At 41.9% G+C, this 20,287-nt stretch overlaps 1 protein-coding gene across 1 annotated transcript; it reads right to left on the minus strand.

The window, feature by feature from the left end:
* Positions 1 to 222: 222 nt before the first annotated feature.
* LOC115645193 (cytochrome P450 7A1) lies at positions 223 to 13,999 on the minus strand. The gene is made up of 6 exons (XM_030549570.1): positions 13,920 to 13,999; positions 10,639 to 10,879; positions 6,958 to 7,568; positions 5,624 to 5,754; positions 1,225 to 1,400; positions 223 to 522 (listed from the first exon to the last, which is right to left on the minus strand). The coding sequence occupies exons 1-6, from the start codon at positions 13,997 to 13,999 to the stop codon at positions 223 to 225; spliced, it is 1,539 nt and encodes a 512-aa protein (XP_030405430.1).
* Positions 14,000 to 20,287: the final 6,288 nt, after the last annotated feature.

Genomic DNA, 20,287 nt, shown 5'->3' on the forward strand with positions numbered 1-20,287 from the left:
GCTGGCAAAAAAGAAAATGTAAGCCTGATTCCCCAATACAAAAATCTCAGTTTGCCTATGATAACCCTGGTGAAAGGAAAAACAGCCATTCCTGTAATCCCTACCAGCACTGTGTGGTGTTCACATTGCATTAGCATTATAGTATAATCTGTTTGGGAGTTTGAGATCAATGATAATCTTGATACTGATTTTTTTCCCCCATAGGTAAAATGTTTTATATATTCACAGACATTTTAATCTATACTTGAAATGAATGTCATTAGTTGGCTGTAAAATACCCAGCCCTGCTCTGGATTGGTCTAAAGAAGGACACGGCACATTGCTGTCAAGAAGCTCGATTTCAAAGTATGAAAGTACCAAAGTCAAAAACTGTTTGATTTCATGGACAGCAAATAATCTTCCAGGACATTTTGCTACTCCTGATCCAAATGGCATGTAATAATATCTTAACTTGTGACCATTGCGATAGAAGATAGTTTTTTCTTCTCCATTCTCATTGAGATAGCGGTCATACTTGAATGTCTGTAATGAAAGTTTAAAGTTTAATGTCTATTAGAGCCAGATGATGCAGGGCTGGCAGGATGTGCAACCGCACTGACACAATGCCTCCTGGGAAGAGCAGCCAATGCACAGTATGCTCCTCCTCTGTAGCTGGCCATGCCTCCAGTCCTCAAAACCCTTTTGGGAAAGGTTAGCCTTCGCAAGGCCCCTTACCCTGATCAGCTCTTGCACTTGGGGTAGCAGAATACTAGCCTCTGTGCAGGGGCAGCAGTGTTGGAAAGCTTTTCACACCTCTGCTTGTCTTTTACTGACCCATACAGAGGACAGCTACAATCTAGCTTTTTGTACATGTGTCCAAATTGGAAGACTTTCCCACTTCTCTCATCACCACTGTATGTCCTTAAAGACTTCCCCTTCTCTTGTCCTCACTTGAATCACCACAACATGGTGGCTTTCTCTGGCTGAGGAAGGCTGAACGGAACTGCCTTTAAACCTATCAACATGACTTTTTTGCTCAGCCAAAGAATTTTCTCCAGAGTGATGGAAGGCCAGTGCTGATTTTGCTGCCTCCACTGCACTCCCCATCCCTGCCTGTTCAGGGAGTTCCCAGGCATAAATCCAGGACCTGTGTGGTAGAGTGAATCACCAAGCAGGGGGGGCACTGAGGCCAGGCAGTTAACATCTCCTGGAACAGGGAGTTTGTACGTTCCTGTAATTACTCACCAAGGGATCAGCATAGATGTCTGGATCAAAGTGCAGCAGCTGAGGATAAAGAGCTACAATGTCATCTTTGCGGATGTTGTAGGAGTCATTATCCAAGTGCAAAGTGAAATCCTCCTTAGCAACTCTGACAGTCATGGATGCACTGGACAACCTCATTGCTTCCTTGATAATACTATCTGTAGAGAGAAAAAGGAAATGATTAATATGAAAAGAATTGATATATCACCTTGAAAGGGGAGGTAATTGCCTGTAATCTTCTATAACATGCAATATTATGGAGAGAAGGAAACTGATAAAATGAATAGAGCTAAGAAAACAGCGTAAGAGGTTGATAAAGAGAAGAATTCCCCTAAGTTTTGTTTGCAACCATCAAATTTCATTTACTGTAGAAACTATATTATAATATGGAAATTATGCCTCTATATATACACACATATATATGAATAGCACATTTGCATTTATTTTATTTACTTACACACACACACACACACACACACACACACACACACACACCAGTTCTAGCCATTTGTGTTATTTTATAGCATAAAATGTATAGGTTAAATATCACCAGAGCCTGCAATACCTAACAGACCACTAACTGGTGAAGCACCATTGTTGGACAAAGCACTAGAGAGTATAAAGTAAGGAACACTGTTGCAGTGGCATTCAGAAAGGAGCAGCTCAGCTCAGTCTGGGCTGTCTGAGGGACGAGAGCAATTGAGTGAAGCAGTCTCCTACTGAGAAGTCACCAGAACTTCAAGTTGTTGGAACCAAGCCTCCTAAGCAAGTTGCTGGAAGCCCGTCAATTGCAGGAGCTGAGGGTAACGACTCACTGTCACCATGGGAAGAGGCTCTGGAGATGAACTGGGAAGGATGCTAAGGGGGATCCCAAGACTGAGCTGTGACAGCAGTAGAAGTACAGGGAACAGAAGTAGGAAATGACCCAAGGGGCATGAGTAAGTGTACCAGATCCTAGGCCACATATATGGTCCCTAGGTCAGGCCCCAGTAGCGCAGGGAGGGCCTGGGTTTCCCTACCCCCACTCCTTTGGGACTATAGCCACTAGACAGAGCAACCCTCAATTCTCACTTTTGGGCAAGACTGCTGTGATTTGTAACTGCTAGGCAGAGCGGCCATGGACACTTGGCACTAGGCATTACTGCCAGCCCAGGCAGCCCCCAACAAATGGTAATAACATTTCCCTAACTCTATTAGAAGTACCTCACCTAATGCATCCTAGGACTGAATTACCCTTTTTCATGGCTGCATCACACTGGCGGCTCATAGTCATCCTATGATGGACAAATACTCCATTGCTTCCAACTGATCAGTCTCCATCTTACAGCAAAATCTCTTATTATTCCCAAGTTCATGATCTTGCACTTTGCACTATTACATTTCATCCCATTTCTATTACTCCAGTTTTCAATGTTGTCCAAATCTTATATGATATCCTGGTCCTCCTCTGCTTTGATAATACCTCCCAACTTTGGGTCATCTGCAAATTTTATTAGCACACTCCCACTTTTTGTGCCAAGGTAATTACTGAAAGAATAAATAAGACTAGTCAAGACCAAACCTTGAGGAACTCTACTAGTAACCTCAATTCTGTCTGACAGTTCACCATGACCCGTTCTAGTATCCCCTTTAACCAGTTCCTTATCCACCTTTCAGTTCTCATATTAATCCCCATCTTCAATTTTACTAAGAATTTCCCATATGCAACTGTATCAAATACTTTACAGAAATACAGGTAGATTGGATTTCCTTTTCCTAGAAAACTGGCTGTCTTTGCAAAGAAAAAGTTTGGGTTGGTCTGGTATGCTCTGCCTTTTGTAAAACCATGTTGTGTGTTGTCCCAATTTCCATTTATCTCTTTGTCTTTAATTACTCCATCTTTCAAGATTTGTTCTAAGACCTTGCATACAACTGAGGTCAAACTTAGCAGGCCATAGTTTCTGGGCTCACCCCCCACCCCTTTCTTAAAAGTAGGAACTATACGTGCAATTCTCTAGACATAGGGTACAACCTCAGAGTTTATTAATTCATTAAAAATCCTTGCTTTTGGGTTTGCAATTTCATGTGCCAGTTCCTTTTATATTTTTGGATGGAGATTATTCAGCCTCCTTGATTTGATCCCATTAGCCTGTCTGAGTTTGGCTTCCACCTAGATTTGGTAACTTCTGCTTGCATATCCTTGTTTCCATTAGCCAGCGTGCCACTGTCCCAACCTCGTCAATGCCCTTATTAAAAACTGAGGCAAAGTATTCATTTAGGTGTTGGCCCAAACCTAGTTTATCGTTAATCTTCACCCTGTCCTCAGGGTTTAGCAGTCCCACTTTTTTCTTGTTTCCTTTTTTATTTATATGGCTAAAGAACACTTTACTATTGGTTTTAATTTCCTTTGCAATATCCAGCTCTGCTTGGCTTTTGGAAGTTCTCACTTTATCCCTACACTTCCAGACTTCCAAGAGGTAAGAACATAAGAATAGCCATAATTGGTCAGACTAATGGTCTATCAAGCCCAGTATCCTGTTTTCCGACACTGGCCAGTGCCAGATGCTTCAAAGGGAATGAACAGAACAGGACAATCGAGTGATCCATCCCCTGTTGTCCAGTCCCAGCATCTGGCAGTCAGAGGGTTAGGGACACCAGATTTGGGGCTGAGACCCTGAGTCTTTTGGCTAAAGGTCCATCAATGGCTAATCTTCCATGAATGTATCTAATTATTTTTTTAATCCAGTTATGTGTTTGGCCTTCATAACATCCACTGGGAATATGAATTCCACACATTGACTGTGCTTTGTGTGAAGAAGTACTTCCTTTTGTTTGTTCTAAACCTGCTGCCTATTTTCATTCAGTGACCCCAGCAGCTTTTCTTGCAGAGCCATCCCTTCTTCCAGTCCTTGTGGTCTCTCTGTTTTCTCTTAATAACCTGTTTCAGATGCTTGCTCATTCAGTTTGGTCTGCAACTCTTCCCTGTGAGATTTTTTTCCCCATTTCTTGAGATGCAGGCTCCAGATACTTTAAGAGAAAGTTGCAGAAACTAATTCCAAGCCTTCCAAGTTCTTCAGTCCAGTCAACTTGCCTAACTAAGTGTCTCAATATTTTAAAGTTTTCCTTTTTGAAATCAAGGACCCTAGTTTGTAGACCTATTTTTGTTTATCATGCCGACTTCAAGTGTTTAAAAGTCAGTTTGATCCTAAAAAGAAAAAACTGTCCTGGATCACTCTTCCCAGGGAAACAAACAAGGAAAGGGTCTGGATAGTGAAAAAACTGACAAGATCCCTTTGTGGCCTCCCTCTAGAATTGTTCTTCAGCAGGATTTGCCTCACCATTGTGGAAAAAGAAACAGTTCCACCGCCTGAAATTGCAGGCCCCTCAATATGCAGCTCCTAGCCCTGCTTTCAGCTCTCCCCCACCCAACTATTCTCCAGGTGTGGGCTCCTTCTCCCCTGGACGATTGTGGAGATGGGAGGATACTGCAGCAGAGGTGGCTGACACCTCTTTGCCCTGTGAGGGAGTGGTGAGATCTGTACAGAGGTAACCCTCCCAAGATGATCTGCACAGAGGACACTCCACTTTCCTCCCAGGGAAACATTAGAAACTGGAGGCACAAAATACTTGCGACTGGGGAATGATCCTGCACTGAGAGGTGGAATGGAATAAAGACAATGGAGAAAGGTGTGGAGGAAAAAAAAAATCAGAATAGTGTGGCAGTATCTTCCTAAGCCTTAGTGCTCAAGGGACAAGAATGATATTGACAAAAAAAAAACAATGCTTTTAAAAAAAGTTACATTGAACCTCCCCCCACCAGTAATTATAGGGCAACAATTTCAATAGCTGTAAGGCCCAGACCCTCACAAGTATTTAGGTTCCCAACTTCCATTGAAATTAACAGGGGCCTAAGTGACTTGGGAGTGAGCTCTTCAGTCACTGGGTGCTTTTGAAAATGTTACCCATATTTTAAAAGATATGTATCATAATAATAATGCTTTTAGCCGTGTTAGAAATTAATTGTTTAACATTCCTCAAGCATTAGTTGCAACTCCAAATATGGTAAGAGCCTTCTGTTTGATCTTAGCCCTTTTAAAAGAACAAAATAAAACCTTACTTTGACTTACCTATAGATCACTGGTGCTGCATGACATAGTACTTAAGCATTACTCACACATGAAATTACATGGGGAAAAATGGGATTCATTTCAAAATTGTGATAATCTCCATACCACAGACATCAGGACTGCTGAAAAGTTTGGCCTTTGCTAACTAAGGATATAGTGTAGCTTTATTATCCTGCTGTTGGATAGTCATTTAGCATTTCATAGCACGTGTTTTGTTGACTATAGATAGAAAAATATCTGGGTGTTCCTGGTACTGTTACATGTGATGACCATACCTAATACTGGCATATTATCCAGTTGTTTTCGATTCAAGGAGATAGATGGCAAATGTAAGTCGATCTTTTCACCAGCATTTCCCAGTGTTTTTTGCACCTCTTCAGTAGCTGCTTTCATTGCTTCTGGGCTCCTAAAATCAATATGCCAGAAACAAAAATGTTTCTTACTTGTAACTTAAGTAATGTACAAAAGGTTTGCTGTTAAATATGATATTCATTTTTTCCTTTCTACAGTGTAGTTCATTAATCCATGGATGTAACCTGGTAAAACAAAAAAGCTATGTAAGAATCTAGAGTAAACATATAAGTGTACTTATTATATTGGAAAAATCCCAGTTGTTCAAAACACTGAAAAGGTCTTCAAAGATTTGGTTCAGTATCCAATTTTGAGCAAGACCAAATTAATATGTATAATGCTGTTAAATAATGACATCTCAGTTAAGCAATGCCAAGAATAAGGAATATAGTGATAGCCCCATTGCAGCTAAAAATCTAGAAGAGAGATATAGATCACATCCACAATATCAACTGCCCTGACTTGTATCCAGTTAGATAATTACATTCTGCCTACCAAAAAAAAACAAAAAAAAACCCCACCACCTCCCAGTAGTTTAAATTAAATAATGTATCCTTTACTTTCTGGTCCTCCATATAGATATGGCAGATGTTTGTAATGGATGACATGATTTTAAACAGATATACAGATTGTAATCCCAAAGTCCTTGGGCAGGGGTGAGGGGAGGCACAGAACTTCCATGGAAATCAATGGGTGGGCCCAAGGATTTCAGGATCAGAACGTTTGTAAAATTAATAGACCCCTTATGGATTTTTGAATGAAATGTGCTAGCTAAAGCTCAATCATTATCATTAGTAGGTAGGTACAGTGTTTTTCAATTTTAAGTCAATTTATCACAGAAATGTAGGCAGGTGGTGTAAAGTCTCATCTTGAAAAGTATGGCTCTAGAAATTTAGCCTGAGATTTTTTTTTTAAGACCTGTAGGAGATTTGGATGCAGTGGAGTTACACCAGAGTAAAAACAGGGTAGCAGAGTGAAGAATTAGGACCTATTAGTCAGATCCTCAGATGGTGCAAATTGATATAGCTCCATTAACTTCAACGGTGCTACATCAATATAGGCTCTGCAGAAGTCTATCATTTTTTTTTCTGTAAAGCAGCCAATATATATCTCCAAATCCAACAGATGGGCAGATAAACAAAAGTGTGCAATAAAACTTTGTCTATTCTAGGGAAATGATCTAAAAATGTCCCACTGGACCTAATGTTGGGAGCCCTAGTGTAATCAAGCCTTGGAAACTGCGAACACTGCTACTTACCTTATAAGATAGAACAAGCTCCAGAAAGTAGCAGGTATTGTGTTAGCTTGTGAAGCCCATAGTACAGCCAGGTGGGTTTTTGCTTTTTTCTTATCATCAAAAGTCGATAGAGTGTCATTTAAGAACATACGGAGAGTGATGAGCTCAGAGATGTTGTTCCTTTTCCTGAGGTTCTCATGGAGCAGAGCCTCTGCCAGCTTCTCCCGTGCATTGTGGGCGCTCTTGAACACATGGATAGGCATGCCTGCGACAAGGGCTGGGAAAATTTTATCAAACTCCTTGAAGTTTTCAAGAGCATTTAGAATAAGTGCTCTCTGGGTTTCCTGCTGAGATAGATTCTTGTCTTGGGTTGAATTAAACTCTGTGCCAAAAAGCGTTAAAAAGCCAGATTCAAACATCACTCGGCAACAGAACGCATAAAGCCCATCTGTTGCCCAGTTGTTGGAATGCAGTTTAGATGTACTTGATTGCAGCATGACATATTGTAGGTTTTCCATCATAGCTTCAATGAGAGAATTCAGGGCATTACCTTGCAGGGTTCTAATGAAAGTCTGATGCATATTTTCAGTGGTGTTTCCATCACGTGGGTCAATACTGCCATGTCCAAAAGCCTGCCACCAAATAAATTGCATGTAAGATAAATAAGGATAATCACAACCTTGGTAAATAATAACTTACAAGGGAAATCATAGCCAATATGTCATCTTCATAATTTAACGCAGGGACATATAATAAGAACTGTCAACTCTGTAAAGTGATAATTGGCCACAAGTCTTTGTAAGTATTAAATAAACACACAAAAATAGTCTATGCTATATGCTTATAAAATAAGTATGATCACTTAGGGTATGTCTTCACTTCAGTAAAACATCCATGACTGGCCTGGATCAGCAAGCCTGAATATCTACAGTGCAGTTTCATAGCCCCACAGCAAGGCACGCAAGCCTGCCATGGGCGTTTTATTGCAGTGTAGACATATCCTTAGGGATTCAGTTAGTTCCCATTGGGAATCTTTTCATTGACTTCAATAAGAGTTTGATTGGACCCTTAGTTGACCAGATTGTTTTTGAAAGGGTTAGAGCCTAATTCTGCAAAGTGCTAAGCATCTCCTGGGAGGTGCTGAGTGCCCTCAATTTCCATTGTCATTAAAGGGAGTGAACACACTCTGCAGCTTGCAAGATAGGGACCTTACTGGATGAAAGCACGGATAGAAAATGATTTTAAGCTGCAATGGAGCTTGAGAGTACATTTCAGCAACTTAACAGTAAAAAAAGTTACAAGGATATTGTATTTGTCCCCACAACAAGCATTACAAACCCAGATAACTGAGTTGAAGTTTAATTGAAAATAAAACTAGACACATTAAGGTATGGTAATTCACAATGAAGGCACTCAAGGAACCCGAACTCCGCCGTGTAGTGACACCATGCAATAGTCACATAAGGTATGTGTACACTGCAATTAAAAACCCACAGCTGGCCTATGCCAGCTGACCTGGGCTCATAGGACTGGGGCTAAGGGTCTGTTTAGCAGCAGTGTAAACATTCCGGCTTGGGCTGGAGCCCAGGCTCTAGGACTCTGTGAGGCCAGGGGGAGGTGTCCCAGATCTCAGACTCCAGTTCAAGCCCAAACATCTATACTGCAATTAAACAGCCCCTTAGCCATAGGTGGAATGTGACAAACTCCCTAGCGGGTGGTGGGGTGGAGGGAGGGGGCACCGGTGCCTGAACTGTGGCCCCATCTTCCACTCCATCCTGAGGCTCTTCCCCCTGCTCAGCCTCTTCCCCCTCAAGGCTAGGGTGAACAGATGTCCTGATTTTATAGGGACAATCCCGATATTTGGGGTGTTGTCTTATATAGGTGCCTATTACCTCCACCCTCTGTTCTGATTTTTCACACTTGCTATCTGGTCACCCTGCCCAAGACTTTGCCCCCACTCTGCCTCTTCGCAACTTCGCTCTGCACCTTCCCCTGAGGGCCCTGCACCCGCCACTTGCTCCTCTGGCCCCTGTTCTCTGCCCCCTCCCCAAAGGACCCCCTCCTGAGGATCCTTGCCTGCTGCTTGCTCCTCTCTGCTACGCTCTCTTGAGGATACCCCACCTATCACTGCTTGTCTCTCTCTGCCTCTACTCCCAAGGGCCCCCCACCCACTACTCGCTCTTCTTCACCCACTCCCCCGAGGCCTCCCGTCCATGGCTTACTCCTCTCTGTCCCCTCCTGCCTTAGGGGCAAGCGACACGGGCAGAGTGAAGCAAGAGGCAGGCAGAGTGAGGGCAGGAAGAGGTGGAACAAGGGTGGGGCCTCAGGGGGAAGAGGTGCAGCATGGATGGGGCCATGGGGAAAAAAGGCCAAGTAGGAGTGGGGCCTTGGAGAAGAGCATGGGAAGGGCCACAGTCCAGGCACTGGTGGCGCCCCTACTTCTCAGAAGCTTCCAGCAGCAGCGCTCCAAAGCCGGCCGGCCAGCCTGACTCCAAAGGGAGGTGTGTCGCATCCGTCACTTCTTGCCCCATTTGGGGAGACTTAGTTTCCACGAGCCTCTTATACCTGCCGCCTATGCCCTTAGCCAAAGCCTCACAAGCCCAAGTCAGCTGGCATGGGCCAGCCACGGATGTCCAACTGCAGTGTAGACATAGCTTGAGTTATGATTAAGGCATTTTAGTGTTTGTGGTCTGAAATAAGATTAAACTGATTTGTAAAGACACATTCTATTTTTATAAAGGTATATTTCCTTCTCAGGGTGTCACTGCAGAGCAAATAAAGGAATAAATCAATAGTGAGAAAAAGTCCTCAGTAAAATGAGTGTATGGATTAATCTAGAATTTAGATTCTAGGACACAGGCTTCCACACTACACAGCCAACACTATAACTGTTATTCTGTTGGCAGAAAGGCCAAGGTTTGAATGGGCCTGGAAGAGACTTATAGAGGTGATCTCTCCAACTAGTGACTGAAGAACTAATCGAGGCTAATGGGAAGAAACTTGTACTGATGGGAGTCTATGTCAGACCTGCTCTGTGGATATACTGAGGATTTCAGTTTCCAGGGCTGCTAATTTGGCATCTTTCACAAGCAGTACATTTGTTTTTAAAATTAGTCAATTCAATATAAATTCACAATAGTGCAAACCATCTTGTGCTGTACTTTTGCTCCAGTATTTTTGTGATATTACATGACTAAATAATGTCATTCTTGGATAGGGTGACCAGATAGCAAGTATGAAAAATCAGGACAGTGAGTGGAGTGATAATGGGAGCCTATATAAGAAGAAGACCTGATGTCTGTGGTGTGGAGAGGATTAATCTATACAGTTGCAGAGATGGCCTTGAGCTGGTATAAAACCGAGACATCTGGTCACTTTATTCTTGGATAACCTAAATCTGTTTTTGCAAAACCCATTGTTGTTTATATTAAGGAATAAAATATTTGACACATTGCCATAGCTGGGATGATTTAGTTGGTGTTGGTCCTGCTTTGAGCAGGGGATTGGATTAGATGATCTCCTGAGGTCTCTTCCAACCCTAATATTCTATGATTTGAGCCAGGAGACAGACTATCTTTCAGACAGGCAGACATACTGAAAAGTCACATATAGTTTAACTAGGTACAGAATGACTTGACCATGTTGATTTTTTCATAGTAAATATTAAAATGTTAAAATACTACAGTCATTTTAAAGCAGTACCTTTGCAGAAGCAGCAAAATGGAACTTTTTCCAGTCCAAATGCCTTCCTTGGCGCATCACTGAATGGTATGAAAAAGGGTCAGTGAGAAAATGAACATATTTTCCAGCCACTTTGCAAGTGAAAATGTGCCCATATTTCTTTTGTCTTGCTTTGAGAAATTCAAGAGGGTTGGCACCAAATTGCAAAGCGCAGCCCAGATATGGAAGTAGCCCATTTTCCACTGGCGGCTCACCTGGACGCCTACAAGTTACAAACAAATGTTACAAATTAAGGTTATAAATTAAGACCTGTCCTTCAGCTTGGCCAGCTAAATAAGACTGTGATACCAGCCTATTTATAACATTCATTCAGTTTCTATCAGTGTTGATAGGAAATTGCCCTCCTTTTCCTAATAAATCCATTGTGAGGTCTATAATCTATTAGAAAGAATGACCTTAAGCCTACAGAAGCCTTATTAGAATCCAATAATAAAAAATGTACTTAAGCTATATCACGCTAGCTTTTATTTTTTACATTTAGGTAGGTTCTTTTTCACCATTTTAAATGTAACATTCTATTCATTGCAAGCAGTTAAGTAATTGTGCCTTAAATAAATAGTCTGTCCCAGCAGTTAATATTGCCTGGAATATTCTTGTTGTTGGAGCCCATGCCAGTACTTTTCAGGACCTGTGGCAAAGCTGGCTCAGTACAGGAGCTCTACTACCTGAGCTGATTTCTCAGGACAGTCTGCCAGAGCCCTAGTTTGGCAGCTTTCATGGCATGATGAAAGGGACATTTATTTGCTTTATCTTTTGGTTACTCGGTTTTTGTTAGGTTTTGTCATTTTATTTGCTTTTTCCTGACAACCTGTCTGCTGATATTTCTGACTTGTAGGTAACCTGCTGTAGGTTACCAACCCATCCTGAGCTGAGTATGGAGAGCTGGTCTCTCAAAAATGGTTTTTGAAACAAATGAAAATATTCAGGAAAAGTTTCACTTTTGGTAGAAACTCTCTCCATTTTTTCAACAAGAAATTGAAACCTGAAAAATGTCTCTGTTTAAAAAAAAATAAAATAAAAAACATCTGTGTTAAAAAACAAACAAATTGAGATTCATTTTTTTGGGACACTAAAAGTTTATACTGAAAACCAAAATAGTTGCTGTACATGAGTTTTGAATATGAAAGGTGTTTGGTTTTCAGCTCTTCAGTGGAAACTATACAAAATTTTCATGGGAAAGTTTAAAGACAACCACTTTTTTGAAAATGTGTTGTGAAAAATAATTGTCATTCTCTTCCTTATAACATGCAAGTAGTTCCACTGACTTCAATGGGATTATTCAGGCAAATAGGCAATCCTCATGTGAGTAATGCTTTGCAGAATGAGGTCTAGAATTTCTGGTTTGTAGTTTCTGTAAGTAAGAATCCACACTTGTTCTCATTAAAGTCATTGCCTCAGCTCTCATTGACTTTATCGGGCAATGAGCACCTAGGGTCTGACCCTGTTCCAGTTGAAGTAGTGTAGGGTCAGCCCCTCTACAGCCTGATCCTGGGAGTTGCTGAACACCTGATAGTTGCTTCAGTGTCCTCAATACCCCTTGGGAGTTGAGGATGCATGGCACTTTGCAAGAATCAGCCCTTAGTTGATCAGGATTGGGCCCTTACTTGCTCTGCAAATTCTAAAATAGATAACATTACCTCAAATGCACACTCAATTAAGACTGTATAAAAAACAAAAAACTTATTACTAACAGTTCTAATGGACAGAGAAAAAGGAGAAATTGAAGATGTATGAACAAGCATCATTTGGACCTCCAGAGACACAAAGACAGGATTATTTTACTTATTTGGTCTGTCTCTGGCTTGCACAATTCTCTCTAGCACACTGAATGCTGAGCCCTTTGAACTTGCCAAAGAAAGAGTATTACAGTATTGTTGTTTGCATATCCCACTTGAATCTGATCCTGCACCATTGAAATCAATGGGAGTTTTCCCCACAGGCCCCATTTCAACAAAGCACTAAAGTACATGCTTAAGATTAAGAATGTGATCAGGTGCTTTGTTGAACTGGGATCCAAACAACTATAGTCCTGTATATAGATACCCACAGTAAGTCACTAATAACTTTTAAATAATACGTGTCAGAGTCATAGAGTTTAAAGTCAGAAGAGACCACCAGACTGTTGTACCAGGGCGGTCTGCGCCTTTAAGCACCTGCAGAGCTAGGGAGCAGCCAGGTGTGGCTTAAGGAGAAGCCCAGCAAGCAGGTGTTGGGAACAAGCTGATCTAGCTAAGCAGCAGCTAATGACTGGATCTGATTCCCTGTTGGATCAGCTTGTTCCCAAAAACTGCCTGCTGGGCTTCTCTTTAAGCCACAGCCTACTGCTCCCTAGCTCTGCAGGCCCTTAAAGGGGCAAACCATCCTGCTACAATCACCTCTTAATCTAACCTGTATAGCATAGGCCACAACGCCACCCAGCATCTGTACACTAAACCCAACAACCAAGAGTATTACAACTTACAGAAAACCGCTATTCCCCAGATCAAAGATGCTGCTAACATTTCAGGCAATCTGAGTGAAATTTCAGGAGTTTCAACTGGAAAGGAGTAGCTAACAGTTTGGTACACTTTAAAAACAGAGAGTGATACAAAAGACAAGTCAAAGAGCCACTTTTTTTATAGTAAATATATTCATGAATTCCTTTTTTTCTGTACAGAGCACATGCCAGTAGGATAAAGGCTTGAGAGTATTTACTCAATACAGTAAACAAGCCAAATGGTAACCAGCATTAAAAGTAAGAGTTCAATATTGCTACAGTCCAGATTGAACTACATTGATACAGAAAATAAATAAATAAAAAAAGGTATAAGGGATAAAACAGTCATCTGTACATCAGAAGCATAAACATGTAGGATCTGATTTTTCAGAAATAGTGAGCACCTGCAGATCCTATTGATTTCAACAGAAGCTGCACATACTAAGCACTTCTGAAAATCAGACTCAGATGATGATTATTTATAACCTCATTTACAAATGGATTCCTCCTTTCTTTGTATCCCTGTCTTTTGTTAGTCATGAATATGGATTTGCATAGCCTGCTTGGGTTTTTTGTGTTTTTTTTTAAATTCATGTGCACAAAAAATGCCATTATAATATAAAGATTTCAAAGAACAAACACCATCAGCACTGTTAGCCTTTACTTATCAATCTGCCAATGTTCAGACTAGTTTTGTCTTAGCTATATACACGCACTATCTTTTTACAGAAATTAGCATTGGGATATGTTTAAAAAGAAACCTTACCTCCTCCTTATTCCCAGAATAAACCAAAAACAACAGCATAGTATCACCACTATTCCCCAGATCAAAGATGCTGCTAACATTTCAGGCAATTACAATGAAATGTAAAGTCAAAAAGAGTAGCTTGGTACACTTTAAAGACCAAGTGATGCAAATGAAAAATCAAACAGCCACTTTTTATATAGATCAGGGGCACCAATTTACTTAATTGACCTTAAGTAACCTAGGCAAGCTATTAAGTAACCATTTCTGGACAGGAGCTATGATGTCTTCATTCTGACTGATATCTCCATAAAAAAACTTGAGAGGATTAATCTATACAGTTGCAGAGATGGCCTTGAGCTGGTATCAGTAGAGGTTCCAAAGTAATCAAAGAACTGTAATAGTTGATAATTTGAAGGTCTCTCAGGTGTGTTTTCATCCGTCATGTAGATTTATCAACTACAGTTTATAGTTCAAGTTTAGCAATACATGAGAGGACTAGCAAACATACAGACAGTGGTAGCTGGTGCCCCAAGTACTTACCATAGTTCCCTGACTCTTCTGCCAGGGTACCCTACTCACCTAATGCTCTCCCTGCAAATTGACTAAATTTTCAAGGGAGTCAGAGGAAGATATTGGCTGGGAATGAAAGATTAATAGGAAAATGGGAAGAAAAAGACTGTTTTCCCTTTCCAATCATCTATCACTGTCAAAATGAAAAGCATGGACACAGTTACAGCAGAGGGCAGGGGTAGGAGAAAACAGTAATAGCTCATTTTGCTGTTTCTGATTAGTCTCAGCCTCCCTCGCCCTCCTCCAGTCCAGCTCTTACCTCCTGATCTGCACACCACCAATTTAGTCAGATCTTGACTGGATCTGGGCACTCTGGTCCATTCTCTCCACTCACCTAAACTCAATTCTGCCATTTCCATCCCCTTTCAGAAACTTTGACCCCATCAGATTCTCCATCTAATCTGACCCATTCCTGCTCAGAAATCTCCTTCAGCCTGACCCCACCATTTTCCAGATCTTCTTTCCCCTTAGCTCAAAACCTAGAACTCATCCTTTTCCTACTCATCTCACATACAGCTCTGAAGCCTCTCCCCCTTTGACCTCACTCTTTCCTCTGGCTCAAAATCCAAGGTCCTGTTCACCTAAATGTCCAGGCTCAGAACCTTTTCCTGTACTACCTACTTCACTATAGACTCAGAACTTCTGGAGCTCAGAAACATCCTTCCATCCCACCTGACTCAGAAACTGTTCCTCTCTCATCCTTACCACTCTGTACCCACCTACCCCTCACAAACACACTGTTAGAACTTAGGGCTGCTGACTGATTCTTGCTGGCTGACTAGCACATCTTGGATAAAAATAGGTAGGATTGGCTTTCTGGGCAGAGGTGACTAGGATCTGGGACAGAGAGGTTCTGGAGGGAATTCCTAAGAACAGCCTAGCTTATTCTGTTGTTATTATTTTGACTCCCAATAAAAGAAGAACCCAGGGAGAAGGGTCAGTCAGAGCACTAATCCAGTATGTGTGCGTGTGCGTGTTGTGATATCAGGGTACTCCCTCTGCTTAGAGAGGGGTAAGATTCAGAGTAGTCACCTACTCTTTGCATTCTTTAGTGACTCAATGGTAGGTTTTAGGGGCCTATTTTCAAGAAATGGAAATTCAGTCTAATCTTAAAGGGAATTCTACTGAAAAAGGGCTACTTGATTATATGACCATGTCATTACACATCTGCTTTTTCTTGTCAATGCTCTGATTTCTGAGTGATACATTACAAAACCAAAAGTAGAGTAGTTTATCACAATGAGGACACTGGATCTCCAATGAGGAAAAAGGAATGGCTGTACTATTGCTGTTATAATACAAATGTAATCAATACAAACTAAGCTTTGATTGTAGTTCAGACTCTTGCCAATAGGAGCTCAAATTTTGGCATCCCACCAATATCAGCAATGGCATTTGGACAATTTAGAAGATTCAGATAGTAAGTGATGCCTCATCAGTCATTTGGGACCTCACCTATTTTTTTAAAAAGAAGCTGAAGATCAACAGTCATTTTGTAGGCTCACCTCTGTACTTATTTTTACATGTGCCCTTACAGTAAATGAACATGAAATTGGGTACATGTGAGCACTTTATCCCAGCTTGCTATATGGTGATTATCATTAAAATGCCAACATTTTCCAGTAGTTCTCAAGCTTTACTGTCTATGGCACAACAGTATTTCCCTCTACTTAGAACATGTGTTGAGAAATAGCCCTGTTTATAGCAATTATCCGGTTTTTGTCTTTCTTCTAAACTATGTAAATGGAAATTCCTGCAATGCACTTGCAAGATATAGTTAGATATGTGCTTCTAATGGTTTTGCAAATTTATGCAAATGTATACACATTTACAATCTACTACCATTTTGTTAGAGAGTATCACAGGTGTGGTAGCTGTTTACAGTATAATTATTGGCTGTACCAGAGGACTTAGCCCACCAGCTTCATATCCTTCCATAAAGTCCTAATTGACTCAGAAACCCTGCTAACTCTCCTCCACCTCATGAAAAGCATCCCAACCTTCACATTCCCACCACTCCACACAAAAGTGATGAGTTGGTTAGAACTGTGTAAAACTAGTGCGGATTTTAGGAATTTTTGGGGCGATTCATTGTGTGGTTTTTATATTCATCTAATTTTGTGAACCATGAAATTTTGAGGACCCAGAGACTTTTGTTCCTTTCTAAATATTATGTTGTGCAATTCACTTCTATGTGAAATTTCCCATTCAGGAGATTTGCTCCAGAAGCACGGTGGAAATGTAAAGTTAGTGGGAGTTTTCCTTTTGTAAGTACTGCAGAATTTGGCCCTTGGGCAAAACTCCCAGAGCAAAGCCAGAGTCAGCAGACTGAAAATCTGATGGATTGAAATCTCCTTATCCCACGTCCCCTTGCTTCAAATTCCAGGCAGGCTGTGGGGCTGCAAATAGCCCTTAACTATGCTATTGTATTAGAGGCAATTTTAAATTTTCTTTAACAAACAAAAAAATCATTTAAAAAAAAAAGAGTTTCCTCTCTCTGTCTGAAGGCTGTCTTCTTCTGCATGTCAGCTGAAAATTCGATCTCACATCCCTTTGTAACTAAGCTGACAGGCTACTCCTTATATCCTCTTCTGGCCACCACTTTGTATGACTCATGTTCCTTACGCCCACTCTACCAAGCTGGTAATTTCCATTATGGGAAATTTGCACATAGAGCAATAAGATAAAACCATTTCAATTCTGGATGTCACTTTATGCAAAACAATGTTTCTCTTCTTCTCACGTATAGGTCTTAGTCTGCAAAAATTTCTGCCTCCTATGAGCTGGAAGGTCATCTAGCAGTAATAGGATTTATTCATATAACAGATATTGACCTATTTTATTTGAAAATAATTGGCTCAAGACAGCATAACATACATCTAGATAGTTCTGTCCCACCTGCTCCTTATTTCCTGATTTGCGTAAGTACAGTACAATGCGATAATGTCATTATGCCTTTTACAAACTGGATTCAGCTACTCCAGAAGAAGGAGCAGCAAGTCTAAGGCTGGGGGAGGGGAGTCGACCTAAGATACACAACTTCAGCTACGCTAATAGCGTAACTGAAGTCGGCGTATCTTAGGTCGATTTACCTGGCTGTGAGGACGGTGGCGAGCTGACTGCTGCGGCTCCCCCGTTCCGTGGTGGAGTTCCGGAGTCGACGGCAGAGTGATTGGGGATCGATTTTATCTCATCTACACTAGACACAATAAATCAATCCCCAACAAATCAATCACTACCTGCCAATCCGTTGGGTAGTGTAGATATACCCTGAAAGTAGCAGCCTTTTGATTTCTCCATCTACTACAGTGATTGAATTGTGCAAGGCAGGGAATTATGGAGAAACTTGATGCCAGCCTGTCAGGAATCAGAGCCTGCAGCAGATCCAGTCTGGAAGAAGAGCTGGCAGCTGAGAGTCTTCAGGCAACCTAATAAGCTCAGCTGGCCTATAACAGGCTGCCTCATTGGCTACACCAGCTGATTGGTTGGAAAGAGTCAGGAGACCAACTCTTAAGCCCAGCAGCAGCAGCAGTAGTTCAGTAGCTGCTCAAAGCATTTGTCCATGGCTGTGTAGCTCCTACTTCTGCCTAGCTTCACTCCAGGTAACTAGGCACAACCACCCATATCCTGGTCAGCGACACCATGAGGAGTTACCTTGATCTGGTGACTCTGGATTCTACAAAGGACAATATCTCTCTGACAGAGATGGTGGAAGCTCTACAGACCTCACAGACTTATGTTGCCACCATGCAAGTGCAGAAAGGGGTTATGCAAGTTCAAACCAAACTTCCTTCAGCTCCAAACCCCACTGCCTGTGAACTCAAGTGCCCCATACCTGACAAGTTCAATAGCAATTGCCACACTGGGTTTTCTGGGTTCCTAAATCAGTATCTGCTCCTATTTCTACTGTGACCACAGTTGTACCCCACTGAAAAGCCTGAGTGGAAATGATTATCAGCCTGCTTACTGAGGAGGCCCTGGCTTGGGTGTCTCCATTCCTGGAAAACTCAAGCCCCCTTCTGGGACATTCAAGGACATTCTTTGAGTTTTGGCAGTGATCTGCAGTGATCTGAGACATGAGTATATGTCCAAAGCCACACATCAGGTGCTGCTGCACAGAGGCTAAATATGCAGCAGAGTTCCCTGCTTGATAATAGATACCAAGTGAAATGAGGCTGATTGGCATTATCATTTCCAGTTTGGCCTAAATGATGATATTAAAGATGAACTGGCATGGCTGGAATCCCTGTCCAGCCTGGATCCCTTAGCTGAACTATGCATCAAGATTGACAATTACCTGACTCAATACAGCCAAGAAAAAAGATGGTCCTCCTGGCTCCTGCCAGCCTTTTGGCTCTGCACTCCCATCACTAGTCCCTTCTCTGTCATCTGAACCCATGGACGTTGATCCTCAATTTTGGCAAATTAGGGGATGGCTCCAGTACCTGGTGGACTGGGAAGGTTATAGTCTGGACAAGCAGTTTTCAAGTATGTAAAAGGTTATTAAGAGGAGAAGGAGAAGAAACAATGGGCTTAAACTGCAGCAAAGGTGGTTTAGGTTGGACATTAGGAAAAACTTCCTAACTGTCAGGGTGGTTAAGCCCTGGAATAAATTGCCTAGGGAGGTTGTGGAATCTCCATCACTGGAGATTTTTAAGAGCAGGTTAGACAGTCACCTGTCAGGAATGGTCTAGATCAGGGGTCAGCAACCTTTCTAAAGTGGTGTGCCGAGTCTTCATTTATTCACTCTAATTTAAGGTTTTGCATGCCAGTAATACATTTTAACGTTTTTCGAAGGTCTCTTTCTATAAGTCTATAATATATAACTAAACTATTGTATGTAAAGTAAAGTTTTGAAATGTTTAAAAAGCTTCATTTAAAATTAAATTAAAATGCAGAGCCCCCCTGGATCGGTGGCCAGGACCTGGGCAGTGCGAGTGCCACTGAAAATCAGCTCGCGTGCTGCCTTCGGCACACATGCCATAGGTTGCCTACCCCGGTCTAGATAGTCCTGCCATGAGTGCAGGGGACTGGACTATATGACCTCTTGAGGTCCCTTCCAATTCCATGATTCTTGGGAACTGGTAGAGAACATCCATACCCTAGACCTTTTTGCAAGAGTTCCATCGGAAGTACCCCAAGAAACCAGGTCTAGAGGCACCCTAGAGCAGGCAGGGGGGAGTACTGTCAGGAAGCATGGCCTGCAGCAGAATCAGTCTCCAGGCAACCTAATGAGTCAGCAGGCCTATAATAGGCTGCCTGATTGGCTACACCACCCGATTGATTGGAAGAGTCAGCAGACCAGCTCTGAAGCCCAGCAACAGTTCAACAGCTGCTCAAAGCATTCAGCTGTCACTGTGTCTGCAATAGCTCCTGTGCCTGCTTATTCCCAGTACTGCCCCTGCTTTGCCTCACTCCAGGTGACCCTTGGCTCCAGTTCTTGACTTCGACTCTTACTTGCCTCTGAGTCTAGGCTCTGATTCCTGACTACCAACTTCTGCTCTGGCCAGTAAGCCTGACTCCTGCCCTAGCAACTGGTATGACCATCCACATCGCTGTCAGTGACACAGCCTACCTCAATTGCTGTTACAGGCAGGGGAGTCAAATCCATCCCCCCTTTTTCTTAAGAGAAAGTATTTTGTAACACCACAAATAAAATACCACTATGGCTGATCACAGTGATATGCCTAGCACAATTATTGAGTACTCAGTAATACTAGAGGGCTGCACATGTTGCTTATGTGATCCACACAGTATGCCAGGGGTTCTCAAACTGGGATACCTCAGGGGGTTGCAAGGTGTTTACACGTGGAACT

This window comes from Gopherus evgoodei, chromosome 2, assembly GCF_007399415.2.
Source record: "Gopherus evgoodei ecotype Sinaloan lineage chromosome 2, rGopEvg1_v1.p, whole genome shotgun sequence".
Classification (NCBI taxonomy): Eukaryota; Metazoa; Chordata; order Testudines; family Testudinidae; genus Gopherus; species Gopherus evgoodei.

Excerpts from the sequence above, each read along its gene's own strand:
- LOC115645193 (XM_030549570.1), bottom strand. The coding sequence starts at position 13,999 with ATGTTAGCAGCATCTTTGATCTGGGGAATAGTGGTGATACTATGCTGT. Across the intron at positions 10,880-13,919 it reads ATTCTGGGAATAAGGAGGAG|GCGTCCAGGTGAGCCGCCAG; the intron begins GTAAGGTTTCTT and ends TGTAACTTGTAG. Across the intron at positions 7,569-10,638 it reads ATTTTGCTGCTTCTGCAAAG|GCTTTTGGACATGGCAGTAT; the intron begins GTACTGCTTTAA and ends ATTTGGTGGCAG.